Source organism: Henckelia pumila, chromosome 4 (assembly GCF_033568475.1).
Source record: "Henckelia pumila isolate YLH828 chromosome 4, ASM3356847v2, whole genome shotgun sequence".
Classification (NCBI taxonomy): Eukaryota; Viridiplantae; Streptophyta; class Magnoliopsida; order Lamiales; family Gesneriaceae; genus Henckelia; species Henckelia pumila.
In genome coordinates, this window is record NC_133123.1 from 88,395,862 (window position 1) to 88,422,202 (window position 26,341).

General features: G+C 40.0%; 2 protein-coding genes across 2 annotated transcripts; one reads left to right on the plus strand and one right to left on the minus strand.

Annotated features, from left to right (window-relative positions):
- The first annotated feature begins 690 nt into the window (after nucleotides 1-690).
- Nucleotides 691-1,106, plus strand: LOC140867732 (uncharacterized). The gene has a single exon (XM_073272780.1). It carries the CDS (start codon nucleotides 730-732, stop codon nucleotides 934-936), a length of 207 nt encoding a protein of 68 aa, XP_073128881.1. The 5' UTR covers nucleotides 691-729; the 3' UTR covers nucleotides 937-1,106.
- Nucleotides 1,107-6,121: 5,015 nt separating this feature from the next.
- On the minus strand, nucleotides 6,122-21,558 carry LOC140861386 (uncharacterized). The gene is made up of 4 exons (XM_073264406.1): nucleotides 21,335-21,558; nucleotides 20,266-20,797; nucleotides 6,909-7,166; nucleotides 6,122-6,613 (listed from the first exon to the last, which is right to left on the minus strand). The coding sequence occupies exons 1-4, from the start codon at nucleotides 21,556-21,558 to the stop codon at nucleotides 6,122-6,124; spliced, it is 1,506 nt and encodes a 501-aa protein (XP_073120507.1).
- Nucleotides 21,559-26,341: the final 4,783 nt, after the last annotated feature.

Sequence of the window (26,341 nt, forward strand, 5' to 3'; positions counted from 1 at the left end):
TAAATTAACAAAACATATAATATTTTAAAATAATAAATGTTTAAATTTAAAAATTTATAATATGTTTTTCGGTATAAAATGATATAAACAAGTAATGTAACGTAATTTCACTAAGTTGCAAAATTTCAATATAATCTTATGCTAATTACACATACCGAAAATTAGTGTACGTATATCGAAACATTTAATACAATATCAGTATAAATTTTCATATATATATATATATATATATATATATATATATACCATCATAATTATGATGCAGGGACCAACGTGTATAATTATTATGCAGAGACCAACTTGTATTTCAAGACCAAGTAGAATTTGAATGAAACAACATTGTAACGCGTACATATTGGATTCATTTTCTGATTAAGAATTTCAATGATTGGCGGAGTCTCCCACCAACAGCTAGTAAATAACGAATTTTTCAAAATAAAGAGGACCGACTCAAAAAAACACTTGGTTTTTTTTTTTAAAAAAATAAATAAAAATTGATGATCATATATATATAGTATTATCCTTTTGCGTTGACTATTTCGAAAACTAATTAATTTTCACACATACTTTTGTTGCAGTAAGAAAAGTCCAACTACTAACTATCAACGCTCCCACCCCGCCTAGCTCCCTACTATATATATATATAAACAAACTCTCACCATTTTCTCAGCTCACTGCAGAATATATAATAATAATATTCGTTAGTTCCAAATTAAAATATATATAGAAATGGTGTGCTTCTGTTTTCTTGTTGATCAGACGAGACAAGTGAGGCACAGCAAGCCGGCGGCCGGAACGTGCTCGCGGTGCGGTGGCGGAGTCAGCGTGGCCGACATGAAGACGGCCACCAGGTTCTGCTACGTCCCCTTTTACTGGAGAACTTGGAGGGCTATTATCTGTACTTTCTGTGGTGCCATTTTGAGATCGTATAGGTGAATTATATATATTCTTGAGCGCAGTCCAATTCCATTCTTCTGATCTTTTCCTTTTCTTGCAAACCTTTATTTTCACGTGGTTTGCTTTTGACAGTTGAGTCACGAACTTGCTGATCCTCAAATTTGAATTTCTTCTTCGTATTTTATTTCTTTTATTAATTAAATAAGCAACAATACACATATATATATATATATATATATATATATATGATAATTTGAATTCGTTTTTTAATGTTCTAAACAGCAAAATTTGATCATATACGAACACGCGCACACATATATCTTATAATTAATTATATTTAATCTTCCCCACAATTCTTTTTAATTCATTCATGCATGTGAATATGATAATCAAGAGTTGGGTTCCTTTCCGTCACTTATTTGTAATATACACTCGAGTGTGTTTAATGGTCTTTTTCTTATAAGTTAAACCGCAAACAAAGATGGATATATGAATCAACTAAAAGTACTTCGATGGCTTTCCACATTAACAATTCTTCAAAAATGTTATATTTATGATGAATGTTATTTTAACTTAATTAAGGTTATACTGATACATTACGTACATTTAAAATTATAAAACAATCCAAATATATGCATTTAATTGAAGAGTTCTTTTGACCATTTTCTACCAATTACGATCCACGCCCAACATGCAAATAGAAAACTATGCGAAATTACAAATATCGAAAAGAATGCATGCATTTAATTGAAAGAGTTTTTTTTTACCATTTTCTAACTAACGATCGACGCCCAACATGTAAATAGAAAACTATGGGCATACTTTGATACACGCGTATTTAATTATACTCAACACTAGTGTACAACTTCTAAATTCTATTTTAACAAATACTTATAAAAATTTTTTATTAATAAAATTTTTATGTTTAAACAATTATTCTATAAAAACATTTTAACATTTCTAAAACAATATTGTTTTTATTATCTTCATTGCCTTGCATTTTAAAAAATCTAAAAACATATATATATCAATTGTTTTTTTAAAAAAACTATACATTAAAAAAATGTAAAATATTTTTCAAAAAATTTTTTTAAAAATCTTTTCCAATTACATTATATATATATATATATATATGTGTGTGTGTATGTTATTTCATGTGTTATTCTAACGTGACAAATCATATGTATTGAATGACTTATTTGTCATATTAAATGCATGGAATGTGAACGCGCAACTGACCAAGTACCTTACGACACGTGTACACGACAAGACCATTGAAGAAACTAGAAAGACAGTTTCTTGTACTCCACCCATTTATGAACATGGACCGGATTATTTCTTTTCAAGTATAAATTAAGAACCGTAAAATTTTCTCATAATATGTTTTTTGAAAAATTATTTGTTTTCATATTGGTTAAATCACTTGTTTGGTATGCATGTGATCTCGAATCTCAATTATTAAATAAAAGAGCATGGTATAAAAAATAAAAGAGCATGGTATAAAAAACAAAAGAAAACCAAAAAACTAAAAGAACAATAAAAAGGCTGAAATAAAGCAGCAACATGATTGTAAACAAAAAATAAATGAAAGAAAGAGCTGCAACTTCAAGCGGACGTTGTAACTAAATTGCAGCCTCCACTTTTATTGGTGGAGTATTGTTGCAGTTTTGCAAAACTTCAACATTCAAAATAAATTTAAAAAAAATTATTTGAAAAATTATTAATAAAAAAAACCATTTTTATTTCGTTTATGGATTTCAAATGAATAGAATAAGTGAAAATTTAAAATATTATAGTGATATTCCTGTACTCCACTCATTTATGAAAAAAGAGTCATTCTCTTTTCTAAAGTTTGATTCCATGCACCAAAGGACTATGAGATCTATAACTGTTTGAATTGTCGAAAGTTTTTTTGGACTTGCGCCAGCCTTTCTTTTTTGTAATAACACGACTCCTAATTAAGTTAATTTACTGCCTAAACATGATTAAGGGATTCTCATTTGGTTTTAAAGAGTTGGAAAAAAGATCTAGAATGATCAAAAGTTGTTCCGAAGATTTCAAGTGTTGGGACAGTTCGGAAGCTTCGAAGAGAGATTCGAAAGCACTGAACTAGCTCAGAAGCCAATGTTATTGATAGAAATTACCGAGCAGTTCGGAAGCATCAATCTGTAGATCGGAAGCTCCGATCTCATGTCAATTAGACAGGTATGGGTCTTGATTGGTGATTAGACTTGAAAGAGTTCACAAGCTTTGAACTAGAGTTCGGTAGATCTGAACTGTGTCGACAGCGCTGTGTTGTCCAATCAAGACATGCGTTTGGTGGAGGGAGTTCGAAAGGGAGATCGAAAGTTTCGAAGTGCGTTCGGAAGCTCCAAATGAGAGATCGGACGTTCCGATTGTGGTCTATAAATAGGGGAGCCGATGCCTCATTTCCTTGCGCATTCCCTTCTCTCTCTCTCTCTCTCTCTCTCTCTGTCACACACACACACACTCAGATTCTTGTGGGTTTTTAGGCATTTTTAGGTGTCGTTTCAGAGGTCGGACGATAACGAGATGCTACTGGGATCGTATGTAGCAGAGTTGTACCTAAGTTTTGAGGTCATCGCCATCAAAGAGCTAACGATGGATGTAGGTATATTGCTAGACTATGATTAGCTTCTGTGAGTAGCTATTAGTCTAGTTAATCTTTTAGTAAGCGATAAATGATATGACTATAATATGCTTTTAGGCTTGGACTTGAGTACCCCGAGTGGCTAGGTTTCTTGAGTTACTCGATTTGAGGTACGAACGTACTATCCAAGATACCCTGGTTGAGTATGCTTGTTTTATGTTTTCACAGTTTATATGAGATGACTTGTGTGCATTTATTATGTCACGATTATTATGCTGCTTGCATTATCATATTGAGCATGTAACTTGATATTACCAGTAGAGGAGTTGCTCAGCCCCGAGTTTTGTGGATGGATTCCATGGATATGAGTTCGGATATTTTACTTATTTTTTATGGTATGAGAATACCTCCTGATGCGATGGCCCAGTGTGCTACATACCATGGCGCCCTTTGATGGGCAAGAGTTTTTACCGTGATAGGTTTTCGGTACCGGTTCATTTACATTAGCATTCATAACATGTGTATACTTATACCTTCGTGTTGAGCGTTGTTATCGCTCACGTTCGTGAAATTTCTTTGGAATATACACCATTCGACGGGGAAGTTTTAGGTTTCTAGGTTTTGGGACCAGTTTGTTGTTGGTGACCAGGGGTTTTGGACTAAGTTGGTGTCAGTAGTGCTAGTTAGAATTGACCCTATTGTGTCTCGGGTTTTCGATTGGGTTGTATATTATTTCTAGTTCCAGTTAATTACCGGTTGTATTCTGCCAGGTTAGTATTTGTTTTATGTTTTCGTAGTTATCTTTGATTATTTTTGTTTAAGCTTTAATTGCATACTTAAATCTCTGTTAGTAAGCGATTTCGGAGAAGGTCACTAAACCTTTTCCTTTGTATTTAAGTTGAGGCAGTCCAGAGTCCATAATAAAAATATTTTGTTGCACGATTCAAATATCCCCATACTTGTTGTAGTGACCCAGCCCGGAATCACTAACTAATCAGAGATTAAACGTGCAATTAAATTTTAAAATGAAATTAAATAAATCGAGCGAAAAACATGAACCATAATAATACAACATACACCGGCAGAACAACCGGGCTAAATAAAATATAATACAACCCCATCGAACGGAAGGTACTAAAAGTCCAACCTAACACCTGAACAGAAATAGGATCTCCATGCAACCACTGCAACTCAACGACTGCTGCCGCCGGGTACATCCAACCAATGTCATGCCCCATCGAATAGGGTGTCCAACACAAAACACTTGGATGTGAACATAAACGCTCAGTACAGAATTTCGAATATACATATACCATGCATGCACATGAAATATGAAGGGTGCTGGAAAACCTATCCAGAATACTGCTCAGTCAAGGCGCCATGGTATGTAGCACGTTGGGCCATCGCATCAGGAGGTGACTCCCATACCATATAAACTCGTGGATATATCCGGATCCAAATCCATGGATCCATCCACTAAAAATACGGGGCTGAGCGACCCTTACTACAGGCTATGCAAAACAAGGCATAAAGCTCAGCGTGTACATGCATGCCGCATAACATCAATGCACATAATAATGACACACAAAACATGCAAACATAATACATGTATATTCAACCTGGTATCTCGGATAATATGTCCGTACCTCTATAGAGAAAAACCAAGCACCCTAAAAACTCTAGCAGTCCAGGTACTCAAAATCCACGCCTATAAGCAATAATCACTATATCACTTATTGTGCTCTAAAGGACTTAACTAAGATATTACATACTCCCTAATCTAAATAGGGACCCAAAGTTATACATGCGTCCGTAGTTAGCCCGCTGATGGTGAGTGTCTCAAAACTTAGGCACAGCTCCGCGAGTACCTCCGAAGCACTTCGCCACTTCCGGCTTTCCAACACGATGCCTAGAAACCCCTAAAATCACCTAGAAGGAGCTAAGAACGAGAGAGATGAGAGGAAATGGTATATCTCACAAATGAGCTCGTCACCCCTATTTATAGACGACGATCGGAACTTTCAATCGAACGATCGGAGCTTTCGATCCCGTGCTTCCGATCGTTCCTATCCAACCATGTGTCAAACCCTGGCTGGTCACCTACAGTCCGATCGGAGCTTCCGTTCATGATCAGAGCTTCCGATCTGCTCTGACGTCATGACTTACGTATTATTCCGACAGCTGGCTCGGGGACCTGATCGGAGCCTCCGATCTGAGTTCGGAGATTTTGAACCTGGTTCGGAGCTTCCGTTCCTCTTAAAGCCCAAAGCTCTTATCGGACCATTCTCGATCGTTATGGATCCATTTATCATCTCCTTAGACCCTTTAAGAAATCCCTTAATCATGTTTTACTTAACCTAACATGATTACTTGATTAATTATCGATTAATCATTAATTCTGGATACGGGTTACTACATTCTCCCCCACTTAAGAGATTTTGTCCTCGAAATCAGGACTAGGATAACAGTACACTAAGCTGAAAACATTTTATTACAATATTGCAATTACAATTACAACTTAACCGCAAAAATAAGATACAATCAAAAAAAAACTGGATGTTCAGAACGCATACGATTCTCGAACTCCCAAGTTTCTTCCTCGGTACCTCGACGCTACCACTGAACCATGACCAGAGGGATGCGCTTATTCTGAAGCACTTTGTTTTTCTTGTCAAGGGTTCTGAGCGGTCTCTCAACATAAGACAGATCGGGCTCCAGGTGAACCTCCGTTGAATGTAGAATGTGCGATTTATCTGCTACGTACTGACGAAGTAGCGACACGTGAAACATGTTATGAATACCGGATAGATACTGTGGTAACTCCAAATGATAGGCCACATCCTCGACCTTTTCCAAGATCTCAAACGGACCAATGAATCTCGTTGCTATCTTTCCCTTGAGACCTAACCTCACCACCTTCCGAAAAGGCGAAACTCTCAAGAATACATGCTCCCCGGCCTCGAAATTCAAAGGTCTGCATTTTGTGTTGGCGTAACTGGCCTGCCTATCCTGAGCTGTCTTGATCCTCTTCCTGATAAATTCAACTTTTTCCACCATTTGCTGAACCAACTGTGGTCCCTCCACTTGTCTTTCCCCTACTTCATCCTAGAATAAGGGTGTCCGACAACGTCGACCATAGAGAGCCTCAAACGGTGTCATGCCAATACTGCGATAGTGGCTATTGTTATACACAAACTCTATCATTGGCAAGTGATCCTACCATGATAACCCAAAATCCATCATGGAAGATCTCAGCTTATCCTCTAATGTCCGAATGGTCCTCTCGGACTGACCATCAGTCTCTGGATGATACGTTGTGCTGAGACTTAAGGTAGTACCCAAGGCTCGCTGAAAACTCCCCCAAAAAACGTGAGGTGAACATCGGATCTCTATCACTAACAATTCTCAATAGCACTCCATGCAACCGCACAATCTTCTGAATGTACAATCTCGCTATGCGATCAAAACTGAACTCGCGATTGTATGGGAGAAAATGAGCAGACTTGAAAAATCTGTCTACCACAACCCAAATAGCATCACACTGTCTGGAGGTAATTGGCAAGTGGGTGACAAAATCCATCATCACATGTTCCCAATTCCATTCCGAAATATCCAAACTATGCACTAAACCACCCGGTCGACGATGCTCTGCCTTAACCTGCTGGAAAACAAGGCAACGAGAGACGAATTGGTACACACTACGCTTCATACCTTTCCACCAAAACCTGGTACGTAGATCCTTATACATCTTGGCACTGCCTGGTTGTACTACGAATCTACTACGATGTGCTTGTGAAAGAACTTCGTCTCGCAGGGCTGAGTCGTCAGGTAACATGACTCTGCCAGACAAACACAATAATCCATCAGCCTGAAAATGAAATTCAGATGTGTTGTCCCCCTGAGCAAGTCTTGCTAATTTATGCGTCTTTCGAATCAGAAAACTACACTTCCCGGATATGAGCAAACAAAGATGGCTCGGTTAGTACTGAAGAAACTCGAATCCCATGTTGTCCTTTCTTATGTCAAAACATAAACCCTGAAGAACAACATTCTCGAATGGTGCTAGCCCTTGCACTGATACTAAGAGCACTGATACTCACCTTTCGGATAAGTGTGTCCGCCACTGGGTTAGAAGTATCTGGATGGTACTTGATGTGATGACCCGAGTTCTAATCTCTCATTAATCTCATTAATCATTATTAAACCATGTTAGACAATAATCAAAGTCTAAACAAAAGAATAAATAAATTTTTTTTTTTTTTAATAAGTTGCACTGCGCACGCGCGGGCATCACCCCTCGCGCGCACGCCGGCCAATGGGACCGAGGTCCCCTTGCTTGGCTCGCACGCGCGCGAGCAGGAGCTCGCCCGTGCGCCAGCCAAACCAACAGAAAAAAAATAATGGTTCAGCTGCTGTCAAAAACGAGATCATGCCTATGATTGATTCAAGATCATATCCTACCAAAGTCTAGACATGATGAAATCAAGCATAACAACTACCATGCATTCTAACATGCTTTTAATGCTAGTAATAAACCATTCCAAGGCTTTACAACATAATCATAATTCTCATAACATGCAATAACATTGTCATATATCCAGATCAAGACACCTTATGTTGATTCAAGGATTTACAACATATTTCCAATCCTATAAACATCAACAAAATCACAACTCAATCATCTACAAGTCTTGGTACAAGTATCCTTAAACATGATCATGATTAAGACTCATTAAACTTCATGACAGCACACATAACTCCTAACTCGGATCCTCACGCTATATCGATTTCATCCCTTGTTCTTTAAGTCCGCCTTTGCCCGGTTCCACTTCCTCCTATTGCAATGACACATACAACAAAACAATAGCCGGATAACTCCGGTGAGAAATAGATTTCCCAGTAAAAGCAACTAAACATGCATAATCAATATCACAATCATGATATAGAAATAAATACAATGCATGCTTTCAAAACAAGGTTCTTTTCATCATTCATCAATTGGGATCCCGAGAAGAAGATATCATAGCTAATCCACCGACACACCCTATCGAGGTGGGGCTACTATCTTGCTCCTCTAGACTTTGAAGCCATTATATATGTAGCTCAGACGCTAGGCTCAAACAACCACCTAGGCCATACATATACAATCCCTCAAATCGTCTATTCGAACGTGTCCGTTCATTTCAAACTCAAAGGAATAAGTCATCAAGATGAATGCAACATGTAACATAATCAGAGCATTCATTATATCAAGAACTTATTCAAGTAATCAAAAGAAAGCACATAAGAGCACTTAAACAAACAAGTATGTGAATTGAGGGAACTCGATACAAACCATCTCGAGTTATAATCCCAATCAAATTGGAGTCCACTTTTACCTTTCAAATGTGATGTCCAGGAGGTCTTCAAACTTGTCAAAAGCTGTACAATATCAAGCACCAAGCACAACTCAAAATTTGCTCAAGATCAACCCCAAACTTCAACAAGAATGCCAAAGGAAACTCTACCAACCTTGTGCTATCGTCTATCAGTTTCGACGTCGAGATTAATCAATTGAAATGTCCTGTTCAAGCACTGAAACAACAACATAACAAGCAAAGAATCATCAGCTAAGAGCTCATCCACTTCTAAGCTGAAGAATGATAGCAAATCATTCCAATTCAAAAGTTCGACAGCATTTCGGTATTACTTCGGCGATCCCGAACAACTCTAAATCATTTCTCACATTCATATCAGATATTCAACAACTCAACTCAACATATCAGCAAGTATATATCAATCGAAACATATCTGGAAATCATAAGGACATGATATACACATCACTCTTCAACCAAACTTCAAGAACATCAAAGCTAGAAGATCAAAACCATCAAATTCATTCCAACTTCTGATCCCTATCCATTTCGAATTCTCAAACCAACATGAAAGACAGAAAAACTTACATCAAATCGAAGGTCTTGTTGAGAGGATTCCAGAACATCTTTCGGAATCGAAAACGGATAGCCAGATCAAAAGATACGGCGATTTGAATATGAAAATTGCAAAGAAAAGCAAAGGGATCGATTTGCTCTGTTCTTCTTTCTCTCAACTTGTCTGAATTGATGCACATAATCCACGTACACCTGCTAACTAAGCACTTAAAATTCTGAAAATTTCACTTTAATCCCTCAACTATGCAATATTTGCAATTCAGTCCTCAAATTCTCCATTCATTCAATTTCAATCCTAAATAATTCAAGAATATTAGAATTTAAATCAAAACTCTAAATACTCCCAAATTAAATATTCTCGGATCAAAATTAAATAATTCGGGGCGTTACACTTGATCTCGCAATCATAGTCCTTGAGAAGATCAAACCATCAACGTTGTCTCATGTTCAACTTTGCCTGAGTGAACAAGTACTTCAAACTCTTGTGATCCGAAAAGATCTCGAACTTCTTGCCATACAAGTAATGACGCCAAATTTCAGTGCAAACACGATTGTTGCAATCTCTAAATCGTGCGCTGGGTAGTTCCCTTCGTGAGTCTTCAATTGTCTAGAAGCATATGCAATCTGTAACACCCAGTATTTTTAGTACGTAAATTCGCATGCATAATTAGGGATTTTATTTATTTAGAATTTTAGATTGCGGGTTAAATAATTATGTGAAATTATTTGTGCATGTTTTAAGTTGTTTTTAAGCATTTAACCCATAATTAGTGATTTTCATGATTTATGGGAATTTAATTATTTTATCGCGTAGACGGGACCGTGTACGGACGAGATGACAACTTTCTACCCAAATTATTTTATGAGTCTTTTAGGAGCCAAAAAATATTATTTTGAGTTTTATTTCCTCAAAATTATCACTATTTAATTTTTTATAATTTTAGGAGTCCATTTTTATCCAAATTTAGCCAAAATAATGACTTTTATTAATATTTAAAAATTCCCTAATATTATATTTCGAGATTTTGGTTGTGTTATCAGACTTTTAAATATTTTAGGAGTTTAAAACTTTATATTTAAGGTATAATATTTATATATTAATTTATTGAGATATTTTAAACCTATTATCTACTCAAATTTAAACCTAAACTAAATCCCTATGACCGATGAAAAAACCATCAGCCGCCTCCAACCCCTTTCTTCAACCCTGTTCACGCTTTCTTCAGCAGAAAACACCCATAGCCGATCCAACCAAGCTCCATCTTTGAAGATTTTGGTCCGTTCGTCGTCCCGGAGCCCGTAAACGCATCTATCTTCGTCGATTTAATTATCAAGTCATGTCTATTTCCTTTGTTTGGACACAATATAAGCTATGTATGCACATCATTGACAGATTTTATTGCTTGATATTGAGATTTACAATTCATATGCAAGAACTCGATGGGTTGAACCATGTTTTGGTGTTTTTTTTCGTTCATACTCACGTTTTGACTAGGGTGCGTGCATGGCTGCTGTTCTGGGCTATCAAGGGGTTCCTGAGGGTCCTTAGGATGGTGGGGTTTGGTTAGCCAGGGGCTCGGCCGAAGGCTTTTGGCTGGGTTGGTCAGAAATCGCAGCTTAGGGTTAGGAGGAAGAGATGGGATATGGATGGGTTAGGGTCAGTATGGGTTGGGTTCAAGGGCTAGGTTAGGACCGCCCAGATGTGGGCTACGTCTGGGCGGTGGTGCTCCAGCCAGGGGTGGCCGGAGCTGGCCGGCAGCAGGCCTTGAAGGCTTGCTGCTCACGGCCGAGGGGAAGACGAGAAAGGGGGAATCGGGTTAGTGTTTAGGGTGGATCCGGGTCGGGTTGTTGGGTTCGAGTCGGGTCTGGAAATTCATGGGTTACGTTAGTTTGGTCCGGGTCCGGGTTAAGTGAGTCGGGCTCGGGTATTTTATTTTTTTAAGTTTTAAGTTTAATTAAGTGTTAAATGGGCCTAATTAAATCCAAAAATTTAATTGGGTTCCATTTAATTATTTGGGTTGAACTTTAATTATTATTGGGCTTAAATAAATTTAATTAAGTTAGTCCAATAATTTTTATGGGCTTGGGGGCCCATGGAAGTTATTGGGCCAGTCTTTGGGCTTTTGGGCCCATTGGGCCTGAATAGGTTGTTATTGGGCCAGGAATGCATTAATGGGCTTGAATAAATTAATTGGGCTTAGAAATGTATTTTTGGGCTTAAGTTTGTTAATGGGCCAGTCTCAGTGTTAATGAGCCAGAATTTAAGAAAATGGGCTTGAGTGTTAGGGCCAGCAGGTCAGCACAAACCATGAGAAATTGCATGTGTCCTAATTATATATTTAATTATTTTATGCATGAAAGTTATTTTAGTATTTATATGTTAGTATAAAAATTAAATTAAATATATATGAAGGACACACATTTTTATTTAAGTACATGCATTCATGAAATAATTTTATGGCATGATTTAATGTTTAAGGTTGAGCTAGAAAATAATTTTTATGTTGGAAGTTGAAGTAGTGTGACAAATTAAGGGGGACAAGTCCCCACATGTTAAGGGTAGTTTTCTACCAGTAAGAGGTGATTCGTCACCGCCGCGTACGTTGATTTTAAGAGACTGATCAGTCGAACCTTTTAAGTTTAAGGTTACACTACGGATATGACCATGTGATGTTAGAAAAAAATGATATGCTCAACAATGTTATGTATGTATTATATGATTATATTTAAGTTCAAGTTTAAACAAGATTTTAAGTTATGTTTCATGATTTTAAGCATGTCCATTCATGTATATGTTATGTATTTGTATTTCATTGATTTAAATTATTTTAAACCCTTGTTATGTTAGCATGTTGGGCCTCTAGGCTCACTACACTTATATGGTGCAGGTGAGTACGTAGAGGAAGATGTAGTTCCTACCGGTGGTGAGGACGTATGAGCGGACATGCAGTGATCCCCCGTGATCGTCGGCTGAGTCCTTATGAACATTTTAAGAATTTTTAAACTCTGTTTCCTATTTATTTCTTTTATGTCTTTCTAGTGGTGAATTTTAGTACTATTTTTATTAATTAATTTTTATTGCATGCAAACTTTTAAGGGGATTGTTTGACAATATTTTATTTAAGTTTGACTCGGTTATTTAAGTAAAAATGTTGCATTTTATTTATGTTATTTTTAAATATGTTTATTTTGTGCATATATGTATGGGCATGTATGTACATCTATTTTACTTAGCATTATTTTTAAAAAAAAAAAAAATTCTGCATATATTATTTTAGAATGTTTGGGTCGTTTCAATTGGTATCAAAGCCGCGTTCTTGGAGGGGTCATCACTGCTATGCGAGCTCAGAAATCCACGCTACCAGTCTGTAAGTTTTAATTGCTTTTAGTATGATTTAGTCGTATCATGTTTAAGACTTAAACATTTATGTTAGCAAAAAATTTCTAAGTACTTAGTTATGCATGTCGATTTACGTAAAGAAATATGTGGTGGTGCAGAATGCCTCCGAGACCAGTGAACAGGCGTGGAGGATCCCCACCTCCGCAAAACCCTCTATCAGCATTGGAGCAGGCCAATGAAAACATGATGGCCGGGATTACTGCTCTGTTGGAGCAGCAAGCGGCACGTCCAAGACTGTCCCATGATGAGGATGTGGCGGAGAGGTTCCAGAAGAAGGGACCTAAGGAGTTCGCAGGTGCCACAGATCCACTCATTGCTGAGGGGTAGATCCATTCTTTGGAGATCATCTTTGCTTACATGGGGTTGACTGATGCGGACAAGGTGAGGTGCGCAGTGTACATGCTGAAGGGTGATGTAGACATATGGTGGGAAAGTGCATCACGAGGAGTGAATCTGACTACTATGCTTTGGGCAGACTTCCGGAGGATGTTTTACTCCAAGTATTTCACTGAGGACGTGCGCAGCCGCATGATCCGAGAGTTCATGAGTCTCCGACAGGGGGACAAGACCGTTGTGGAGTACATCCGACAGTTCGAGAGGGGCTGTCACCTTGTGCCATTGATTGCTGACAGTGCACCTGAGAAGATGAGACAGTTTATTGAGGGGCTCAGGGCAGAAATCAAGCATGACGTTCGCATGGCGGACGTTCCCACTTATGAGGCTGCAGTCAGTAGAGCCTTGCGTTCTGAGGAGGGTAGGAGAGAGATCCAGAGGGAGCAGCAGAGTAAGAGGCAGTTTCAGTCTGGGTATCAGCGACCATCTTCGCAGCCTCCTGCGAAGAAGCAATTTACTGGGCCGTCTAAGGGCCTGAATCAGCAGAAGCCTCAGCAGCAGAGACAGCAGCCTAGGGGCGGGGCCCCTAATGCTGGAGGATATTCTACTTGCCCGAAGTGTCAGAAGATGCATCCAGGACCATGTCTTCTAGGAGCGGACATCTGTTTTCATTGTAAAGAGCCAGGGCACCAGATGGCCAATTTCCCGAGGAAGAAGAACACTACAGGGAGAGTGTTCGTGATGCAGGCTGAGGAGGCAGACCCAGATACCTCCTTGATCACCGGTATATCTTACCCCTAGTATTTTATAATTTCTTCTTTTGGTTAAGAATTTCGATTTTTCTTTGTGGAATAATTTGTTATTTGGGATTTTTCTATCTGCATGTTAGAATAGGAAGCATGTTTTACTTGTGATTAGAATTAAGGGTTATTAGTGACTCATCTTTGGGGAAAAAGTTTAGTAGTGGTATGAAGTTGTTGGGATTCTTCTGCGTGCAGGGAGAATTCTAGTTGGAGGCAACTCCACGTTTGCGTTGCTAGATCAGGGGCTACGCATTCGTTTATATCCCTAGAGTTTATCAGACAGATAGGCATCACACCTGAGATTGCCGACAGTGGTTATGATGTCACTATGCCTTCAGGACAGATTATTTCTACCTCTAGTATCATTCGAGAGCTGGAGTTGGAGCTACAGGGGCACTCCATTCGCGCAGATGTAGTGGTTTTGCCATTGAGCGGATTTGATTTGATATTGGGTATGGACTGGTTGACAGTCAATGGAGCTTCGATTGATTTTCGTCGGAGGACAATGTCAGTGAAACCGCTGGGAGGCAACCCGTTTACTTTTCATGCATCTCAGGGCAGTGATATTCCTCAGGTGATATCTCTTATTCAGGCGAGGAAGCTGTTGAAACGGGGTTGCCGAGGTTTCCTAGAGAGTATTGTCACGGCCTCAGAACCAGCTAGTAGATCATTATCAGAGATAGAGGTGGTTCGTGATTTTCCGGACGTCTTTCCGAAGGATGTTGCAGGGATTCCACCAGTGAGAGAGGTGGAGTTCAGTATCGACTTATTTCCAGACACGGTGCCTATCTCAACGGCACCATACAGACTTGCTCCTACCGAGATGAAAGAGTTGAAGGAGCAGATTCAGGAGTTATTATAGAAAGGCTTTGTTCGTCCTAGTTTTTCTCCATGGGGAGCTCCAGTGTTATTTGTGAAGAAGAAGGATGGAAGTATGAGACTGTGCATCGATTATCGAGATCTCAACAGAGTCACGGTGAAGAATAAGTACCCACTACCGAGGATAGAGGACTTATTTGATCAGTTGCAGGGAGCTTCAGTGTTCTCCAAGATCGATCTGCGATCTGGTTATCATCAGCTGCGAGTTAGAGATGCAGACGTGTCCAAGACTGCGTTTCGGATACGTTATGGGCATTACGAGTTCTTAGTGATGCCATTTGGAATGACAAATGCTCCAGCGGTTTTCATGGATCTCATGAACCGGGTATTTCAGCCGTATCTTGATCAGTTCATCATAGTCTTCATTGATGATATCTTGATCTACTCTAGGAGCATTGAGGAGCATAGGCAGCATCTACAGACAGCCTTGCAGACTTTGAGGGAGCATCGTTTGTTTGCCAAGTTCAGCAAGTGCTAGTTTTGGCTTGAGCAGGTGGCATTTCTTGGCCACATTATTTCGAGAGATGGGATCGCAGTGGATCAGTCAAAGGTTGAGGCAGTGCAGAAATGGGGTATTCCGAGGAATGCTTCGGAGATTCGCAGTTTCTTGGGTTTGGCAGGATATTATAGGAAGTTCATCAAGGGTTTTTCCTCTATTGCAGTACCCTTGACTTCCTTAACCAAGAAGAATGCGAAGTTTATTTGGAGTTCAGACTGTCAGAGGAGCTTCGATCAGCTGAAGGAAGCACTCACTACCGCACCGGTTTTAGCGATGACAGTACCACACGAGGAGTTAGTGGTATACACCGACGCGTCTAAGCTAGGTTTAGGCGTAGTACTTATGCAGTGTGGTAAGGTTATTGCTTATGCGTCGAGGCAGTTGAAGATTCACGAGAAGAACTACCCGACACATGATTTGGCGTTAGCAGCAGTGGTCTTCGCTTTGAAAATCTGGAGGCACTATCTGTATGGCTAGAAGTGCAAGATTTTCACTGATTATAAGAGCCTCAAGTACTTCTTCACTCAGAAGGAGTTGAACATGAGGCAACGGAGATGGTTGAAGTTGGTGAAGGATTACGACTGTGACATTAGCTACCATCCAGGTAAAGCTAATGTAGTGGCCGATGCTTTGAGTTGGAAGTCGTCAATAGCATCGTGTTTGACAGTGCAGTTACCACTGCAGATCAAGATTCAGAGGTTTGATTTGGAGTTTTACTCGAGTGGTCATGCACCGAGCTTGTCAGTATTGACGGTGCAGCCGATTCTACGAGATCGGATCAGAGATGGACAGCCCACTGATGAGGAGTTACAGCGTTGGAGGCAGAGAGATGAGGCCAAGGGTGGTCTTCTTTATACAGTTGTGGATGGCATTGTTCAGTACCGTGGTAGGATGTGGGTACCGAAACGTCGATCATTTGAGAGCTGAGATTTTAGCAGAGGCTCACACATCTCCGTACTCCATTCACCCCGGAAGTACGAAGATGTACCGAGATTTACAGCTATTGTATTGGTGGCCCGGGATGAAGAGAGACATCGGGAGAGTTGTGTCAGAATGCTTGACTTGTCAGCAGGTCAAGGCAGAGCATCAGCGTCCAGCAGGACTTCTTAATCCTCTACCCATTCCGGTATGAAAGTGGGAGAACATCACGATGGATTTCGTAGTTGGCCTTCCGAGGAGTAACAGAGGGTGCACAGCTATTTGGGTGATCGTGGATAGACTCACCAAGTCAGCACATTTCTCGCCAGTGAGGACTACTTACTCGTTGACACAGTATGCAGAGCTTTACATCAAGGAGATTGTTAGACTGCATGGCATACCAGTGTCGATAGTATCAGACAGAGATCCGAGATTTACGTCTGCGTTTTGGAAGAGTTTGCACACAGCATTGGGGACTAGACTTTTGTTCAGTACATCGTTCCATCCCCAGACAGATGGTCAGTCTGAGAGGGTGATACATATTCTTGAGGACTTACTGAGAGCCTGTGTCATCGATTTTCAGGGCTCATGGGAGACGAGATTGCCACTAGTAGAGTTTACCTATAACAACAGCTTTCAGGCGTCTATAGGTATGGCTCCTTATGCAGCTTTGTATGGGAGGAGATGCAGATCTCCTATTCATTGGGATGAGGTTGGAGAGAGGATTCTATTGGGTCACGAGATTGTACAGCAGACTGCAGACATTGTGATTCAAATTCGGGATCGTATGAGGACTGCTCAGAGTCGTCATAAGAGTTATGCAGATACTCGACGATGAGATTTGGAGTTCGCAGTAGGTGATCACGTGTTTCTGAGAGTGTCACCTATGAAGGGAGTGGTACGATTTGGCCGGAGAGGTAAGCTTAATCCGAGATATATTGGACCTTTTGAGATCTTGGAGAGAGTTGGCACATTGGCCTACCGTTTGGCCTTACCATCAGGGCTTGCGGCAGTGCACAATGTCTTCCATGTATCCATGCTATGGAGATACGTCTCGAATCCGGCGCATGTACTAGATTTCGAACCTTTGCAGTTAGCACCGGATCTAGTATTCGAGGAGAGGCCTATTCGGATCTTAGCCAGAGAGGAGCGGAGACTTAGGACGCGGGTCATACCGATGGTCAGAGTCCAGTGGCTGAATCACTCGGAGGAGGAAGCTACTTGGGAGACCGAGGCAGACATGAGGACTCGCTACCCGGAGTTGTTCGGGCAAGTACTTTAATTTCGAGGACGAAATTCAAATTAAGGGGGGGAGAAATGTAACACCCAGTATTTTTAGTACGTAAATTCGCATGCATAATTAGGGATTTTATTTATTTAGAATTTTGGATTGCGGGTTAAATAATTATGTGAAATTATTTGTGCATGTTTTAAGTTATTTTTAAGCATTTAACCCATAATTAGTGATTTTCATGATTTATGGGAATTTAATTATTTTATCGCGTAGACGGGACCGTGGACGGACGAGATGACAACTTTCTACCCAAATTATTTTATGAGTCTTTTAGGAGCCCAAAAATATTATTTTGAGTTTTATTTCCTCAAAATTATCAGTATTTAATTTTTTATAATTTTAGGAGTCCATTTTTATCCAAATTTAGCCAAAATAATGACTTTTATTAATATTTAAAAATTCCCTAATATTATATTTCGAGATTTTGGCTGTATTATCAGACTTTTAAATATTTTAGGAGTTTAAAACTTTATATTTAAGGTATAATATTTATATATTAATTTATTGAGATATTTTAAACCTATTATCTACTCAAATTTAAACCTAAACTAAATCCCTATGACCGATTAAAAAACCATCAGCCACCTCCAACCCCTTTCTTCAACCCTGTTCACGCTTTCTTCAGCAGAAAACACCCATAGCCGAGCCAACCAAGCTCCATCTTTGAAGATTTTGGTCCGTTCGTCGTCCCGGAGCCCGTAAACGCATCTATCTTCGTCGATTTAATTATCAAGGCATGTCTATTTCCTTTGTTTGGACACCATATAAGCTATGTATGCACATCATTGACATATTTTATTGCTTGATATTGAGATTTACAATTCATATGCAAGAACTCGATGGGTTGAACCATGTTTTGGTTTTTTTTTTCGTTCATACTCACGTTTTGACTAGGGTGCGTGCATGGCTGCTGGTCTGGGCTATCAAGGGGTTCCTGAGGGTCCCTAGGATGGTGGGGTTTGGTTAGCCAGGGGCTCGGCCGAAGGCTTTTGGCTGGGTTGGTCAGAAATCGCAGCTTAGGGTTAGGAGGAAGAGATGGGATATGGATGGGTTAGGGTCAGTATGGGTTGGGTTCAAGGGCTAGGTTAGGACCGCCCAGACGTGGGCTACGTCTGGGCGGCGGCGCTCCGGCCAGGGGTGGTCGGAGCTGGCCGGCAGCAGGCCTTGAAGGCCTGCTGCTCACGGCCGAGGGGAAGACGAGAAAGGGGAATCGGGTTAGTGTTTAGGGTGGATCCGGGTCGGGTTGTTGGGTTCGGGTCGGGTATGGAAAGTCATGGGTTATGTTAGTTGGGTCTGGGTCCGGGTTAAGTGAGTCGGGCTCGGGTATTTTATTTTTTTAAGTTTTAAGTTTAATTAAGTGTTAAATGGGCCTAATTAAATCCAAAAATTTAATTGGGTTCCATTTAATTATTTTTTGTTGAACTTTAATTATTATTGGGCTTAAATAAATTTAATTAAGTTAGTCCAATAATTTTTATGGGCTTGGGGGCCCATGGAAGTTATTGAGCCAGTCTTTGGGCTTTTGGGCCCATTGGGCCTGAATAGGTTGTTATTGGGCCAGGAATGCATTAATGGGCTTGAATAAATTAATTGGGCTTAGAAATTTATTTTTGGGCTTAAGTTTGTTAATGGGCCAGTCTCAGTGTTAATGAGCCAGAATTTAAGAAAATGGGCTTGAGTGTTAGGGCCAGCAGGTCAGCACAAACCATGAGAAATTGCATGTGTCCTAATTATATATTTAATTATTTTATGCATGAAAGTTATTTTAGTATTTATATGTTAGTATAAAAATTAAATTAAATATATATGAAGGACACACATTTTTATTTAAGTACATGCATTCATGAAATAATTTTATGGCATGATTTAATGTTTAAGGTTGAGCTAGAAAATAATTTTTATGTTGGAAGTTGAAGTAGTGTAACAATTTAAGGGGGACAAGTCCCCACATGTTAAGGGTAGTTTTCTACCAGTAAGAGGTGATTCGTCACCGCCGCGTACGTTGGTTTTAAGAGACTGATCAGTTGAACCTTTTAAGTTTAATGTTACACTACGGATATGACCATGCGATGTTAAAAAAAAATGATATGCTCAACAATGTTATGTATGTATTATATGATTATATTTAAGTTCAAGTTTAAGCAAGATTTTAAGTTATGTTTCATGATTTTAAGCATGTCCATTCATGTATATGTTATGTATTAGTATTTCAGTGATTTAAATTATTTTAAACCCTTGTTATGTTAGCATGTTGGGCCTCTAGACTTACTACACTTATATGGTACAGGTGAGTACGTAGAGGAAGATGTAGTTCCTACCGGTGGTGAGGACGTATGAGCGGACATGCAGTGATCCCCCGTGACCGTCGGCTGAGTCCTTATGAACATTTTAAGAATTTTTAAACTCTGTTTCCTATTTATTTCTTTTATGTCTTTCCAGTGGTGAATTTTAGTACTATTTTTATTAATTAGTTTTTATTGCATGCAAACTTTTAAGGGGATTGTTTGACAGTATTTTATTTAAGTTTGACTCGGTTATTTAAGTAAAAATGTTGCATTTTATTTATGTTATTTTTAAATCTGTTTATTTTGTGCATATATGTATGGACATGTATGTACATCTATTTTACTTAGTATTATTTTAAAAAAAAAAAAAATTCCGCATATATTATTTTAGAATGTTTGGGTCGTTTCACAATCACATGCCCGTTCTGTGTCAACACACAACCTAACCCTTGAAGAGATGCATCGGTGTAAACCACGTATCCCCCGGGTCCTGATGGCAATGCAAGGATCGGTGTGGTTGTCAGTCGGCCTTTCAACTCGTAGAAGATCTGCTCACACTCACTCGACCATACAAAAGGAACATCCTTCCTTGTCAGCTGTGTCAATGGTCTAGCAATTCGCGAGAAATTCTCGATGAACCATCGATAATATCCTGCCAATCCCAAAAAGCTACAAATCTCTGAAACTGTAGTCGGACGCGACCAATTCAAAATAGATTCAGTCTTACTTGGATCGACTGATACTCCTTCTCGATAGATAACATGGCCACGAAATATCACTCGGTCAATCCAAAACTCACACATGCTAAACTTGGCGTATAATTGCTTCTCAAGGAGAATCTGCAATACAAGCCTCAAGTGATGCACATGTTCATTAATACTGCGCGAATAGACCAAAATTTCGTCAATGAAGACAACTACAAACTTTTGTAAGTAATCACGGAATAACCTGTTCATCAAATCCATGAACACCGCAGGAGCATTCGTCAACTCGAAAGGCATCACTAAAAACTCATAGTGACCATAGCGGGTACGAAATGTTGTCTTCAAGATATCCACATCTCAAACACGCAACTGATGATATCCTGACCGTAAGTCAATATTGGAGTACACAGAGGTACCCTAAAGCTGATCGAACAAATCATCAATCCGTGGCAAATGATATTTGTTCTTAACCGTCGCACGGTTCAACTGTCTATAGTCTATACATAGACGCATATAACCATCCTTCTTTTTTACGAAAATAACTGGCACTCCCCAAGGTGAAACGCTCGGTCATATATATCCCTTATCCAACAAATCTTGCAACTACTGTTGCAACTCTCTCATCTCTGATGGTGCTGCGCCCGAGAAATCGATGTCGTCCCTGGTACAAGTTCAATCCCGAACTCGACCTCTCGGATAGGAGGGAACCTAGAATCTCGTATGGAAATACATCTGGATACTCACAAACTATTGGTAACTCCTCCTTAGGCCTGCTACCTACGCATGTATCAATAACATGGATAAAGTAGCCTTCCCACCCGCCTCTGAAGCTTGTCCGGCCCTCAAAGCTGAGACCAGAGGCATAAGGAGTCGCGCTCCCTCACCATAAAAAAACCAACTATCGCCCTCAACCGGATGAAACTGGACAATCTTTTGGTAGCAATCCACCATAGCTCTATACGAGATCAAAATATCAATACCCAAAATGCAGTCAAAGTCCTCCATTGCTAGAACCATAAGGTTCGCTAACAACTCAGAGCTACTCTAATGTACACCCCAAGACTAAACTCTTGGCTAAAGCCGAAGGACCAGTTGGAGTAAAGACATATAACACTACGTGTAGAGGCATGTACGACAACCTATAGCACTTAACGAATCTCGCTGAAATAAAAGAATGCTATGCACCAGTGTCGATGAGAACAAATGCAGGTATGCCACATAAAAGGAATGTACCTACTATAACGTCCTCATTCTCCTGCTGAATCTGATCCTGACTCAGCGCAAACACCTGTCTAGAAACCCGAGGTATCTGATTGGTGCTCCAAATATATTGTCCCTGCGACCTCTGTGGAATGGAAGGATGAGAACCAGAACCAGACGATGACCATCTGGTACCCTGTGGAAAATCCCTCTTCATGTGGCAAATCTCACCACATTGAAAACAAGCTCCTGACCTGCGGCATTTCTCAGTTGGGTGACGGCCTCCACAAGTAGCACACTGTCCTTGGCCCTTCTTCTTTCCAAAGTGGTGAAACCCACCTGAACCAAAACCAGAAGAAGAAGAAGACACACCCTGTTTCTTGAAAGATTGAGTTCTCGGGCCCAATGAACTAGCTGGTCTGGAAGAAGAGAGAAAGGATCTGTTACGCCAAATTCTATCCTCCGCCTGATGACATCGGCTCACCAAACCCTCGTAAGTCATGTCCTCACCAACCGCAACACGATCATGAATCTCCGGATTGAGACCTTGAAGGAATAGATTATACTTCATTTCGGTGCTGAAATCTCTGGGCAATACGGCAAGAGATCGAAAAACTTCTGCTGATACTCGTCTATAGTCATCGCGCCCTGACGCAAACTCAGCAACTCACTGGATTTCACTTGACAAAGAGCAGGAGGAAAATATAGCTTTTGGAAAGTTGTGCGGAACTCAGCCCAAGTATTGGTGCCTCGCGCAGCAACAAAAGGTGCAGATGTGGACTTCTACCACTTCCACGCACGCCCCTGTACCAGAAAGTCAAGAGTCTCCATTTTTTGCTCCTTGGTGCATCGAAACTCGCGGAAACAAACCTCCATGCGTTCCAGCCAATTCTTCGCATCCTCGGGTGATTTTCCTCCCATCTGAGGCTTAGGACCCATCTGCGTAAAACGATGCATACTAAAACGCCTGCGATCATCTCGGCGATGATGATGGTCCCGATGGTTCTCTCGACCGTCCCCGTCACCCCAACGCCCGCCACCGCTGCCGTGGCTTTCATCGAAATCAGTCATCTGGTCAAAGACGTAACAGAAGTTATCCCAAAACGGTCTTACTAAATACCAAAATTAATGCATGCTCTGATACCAATAAATGTAATGACCCATCCCAAAATCACTAACTAATCAGAGATTAAGGATTCAATTAAATCTTAAAACGACATTAAATAAATCTAGCGGAAAACTTGAACCATAATAATACAACCCCATCAAACGAAAGGTACTAAAATTCCAACTTAACCATCTAAACGAAAATAGGATCTCCATGCAACCATTGCAGCTCAACGACCGCCACCGCCGGGTCTGTCCAACCTAAGTCTTGCCCCATCGAATAGGGTGTCCAACACAAAACCCTTGGACGTGAGCATAAAAACTCAGTACAGAAGTACGAATATACATATACCATGCATGCACATGCAATATGAAGGGTACTGGAAAACCTATCCAGAATACTGCTCAGTCAAGGCGCCATGGTATGTAGCACACTAGACCGTCGCATCAGGAGGTGGCTCCCATACCATATAAAGTCGTGAATATATCCAGATCCAAATCCATGGAATCCATCCACTAAAAATACGAGACTGAGCGACCCCTAATACAGGCTATGCAAAACAAGGCATAAAGCTCAACGTGTACATGCATGCCGCATAACATCAATGCACATAATAATGGAACACAAAACATGCAAACATAATACATGTATATTCAACCTGCTATCTCGGATAATACGTCCGTACTTCTATAGAGAAAACCCAAGCACCCTAGCAACTCTAGCAGTCCAGGTACTCAAAATCCACGCCTATAAGCAATAATCACTATATCACTTATTGTGCTGTAAAGACCTTAACTAAGATATTACATACTCCCTAATCTCAATAGGGACCCAAATTTATACCTGCGTCCGTAGTCATCCCGCTGATGACGACTTTCTCAAAACTTAGGCACAGCTCCGCGAGTGCCTCCGAAGCGCTCTGCCACTTCTGGCTTTCCAACACGACGCCTAGAAACCCTTAAAATCGCCTAGAAGGAGCTAAGAAAGAGAGAGAGGAGAGGAAATTGTGCATCTAACAAATGAGCTCGACACCCCTATTTATAGACGGCGATCGGAACTTCTAATCGCACGATCAGAGCTTCCAATCCGGCGCATTCGATCGTTCCTGGCCAACCACGTATCAAACCCTGACTGGTCACCAACAGTTCGATTGAAGCTTCCGTTCATGATCGGAGCTTTTGATCTGCTTTGACATAATGGCTTGCGTATTATTCTGATAGCTGGCTCGGGGACCTGATCGGAGCCTTCGATCTGAGTTCGGAGCATCCGATCTCAACGGAGCTTTCGAACCTGGTTCAGAGCTTCCATTCCTCTTGAAGCCCAAAGCTCTTAGCGGACCATTCTTGATCATTTTGGATCCATTTATCAACTCCTTAGACCCTTTAAGAAATCCCTTAATCATGTTTTACTTAACCTAACAAAATTACTTGATTAATTATCGATTAATCAGTAATTTTGGATACGGGTTACTACACTTGTTCTAGTAGGGATGTGAGCTGACTGGAGAGGAGCATGAATATACTTGATAAACTTCAGCTTTTTGATGGGAACCTTTTTGTGGACTTGTTTAGCACCAGTTGACTTTTGTGCTTGAACTGCGGCAGCTTTAGAGATGATATCAGCAGTTTTGGCAGTATTTTATGGTGTCTTTTGCCTGGAAAATACACTGATGATAGGATCGTCCTCTGTATATCATCTTCATCGCTCACAATCAGGGCTAATTTCCTTTTGATTGGTCCTTACGGATTCTTGGTTCCGTTAGATTGCCCAGTAGGAGGTTTTGATTGTCTAGCCTGTCTTTCGCCTTCTTCAATTTTGACTTGAAGTAGTTCAGTGGAATCCAGAGTTTTTAGTTTGATAAAGCCAATAATGAATGAATCATTCATGACTTTGGCATGAGCTAGTGGTTCATCCATGATGATTTCAGCTTTGAATATATTTGCAGGTAGCATATTTTAATGCCAAACCCATGCGAATGGTCCTTCCCATGCACCATCTATGAAAAGATATGGAAGAGAATATCTAACCAGTTGATTTGTATCTTGGAGGCGATTAGAACCATGGACTGTAGCTTCTCCAGAGTGATTTTCTCAAAGGTTCCTTCTTTGGCCAAAATAATCTTAGCCACTATGTTGGCTAACCATCAGAAATTCATTTTCAAGTCCATATTTGGGTTCGGAGCCCTGAAAGGAGCGCCAGTGAGAGAGAAATTTTCTCTCAAATACCCATATTACCATCGAGCACATCAAAAAGTTTGTTTTCTCTGTCGGTGGGAAGTTCGATAGAGTCTACGAAAATTTTTTTGAGAGATAAAGTAATTGTTGGAGAACGGTGATCAGATCAATCAGGATTGATACCCGGTGCAGCGGAAGTTTAAAATTTTTTATATGGAACGATTCCATAATGGGTATCAAAACTTTACGATTAAATTGTGCGTATAAAAATTAAATAACAATTATAAATTTTTACCTCCAATCTCGAATCGAGATTATGGACACCAACAGATTACTCTGCTCTTGTTGTATATCCCTGGAACTGATGGACGAACTGTTCTTCAATCAGGTCCACGAACAGATATTTAATCCCTCTGATAGATTGCACTAGAAAATCTATCAGAAGTTTCTACGAAGAGAATTAACGAATTTGATCCGTTAAACCAGACTGAAAATTCAAAATTCATAGGCTGGATTTTTCCCGAGCAGAGGGGAGGGGGGCGGCCACTTTTTAATAAAACAACTAGGGTTTTCGAAAATTGTGACCTCTGTTGTGTAATTTCTGTACTGCAATAACTTATTTATAATGTGGGCTGCTAACAGCTTAGGGCCCATTAGTCATAAGTTCAAGCCTGACAAGCAAAGCCCGCATGTTCAGAAATTAATATAAAATTCATCGTGACTCTGATTGATAAACCGGTTTTACCAATGTTCACAGAAACCATTTCTGCACCTTTTAAAGTCAAGATAAATTTTTTGAATCCGAATTCAGTGATTTCCAAAAATGCCCATCCCTATGTCATTTTAGGAAATCTTACTCTTCTACTCTTAAATAAGAAGTCCCACTTCTTTGTTCATTAAATTTAACTCTTTAAATTTAACTATCTCAACGGGGATTAAAAATCCATTACTCTGTGTGACCCTCAATGGTTCAGGGATACAGCTAGCCGTGGGCTCACAACTCCTTGTGACTCGGAACAACAATTTCCGACTTGCCCATCGAATCATGGTAAGAGCGCCTAGCAACATCGCCCCATGATTCCCTAGGTATCACTGATAGTGCCTACAAGAACCAATAGATTTTGGTTAGCGTACAGTACGGTCCCTTCATCCATATATCCCGATCGAATCAACAACCATTGGTAAATCGAGAGTCGTTCGAGATTCGATAACTATGCAATGCATCTTGAAGATCAAATAGTGACATCACATGTGCTACTAAGAAACCATTTCTTAAAACACATCATGTACTCTGGCCAGAGATTCG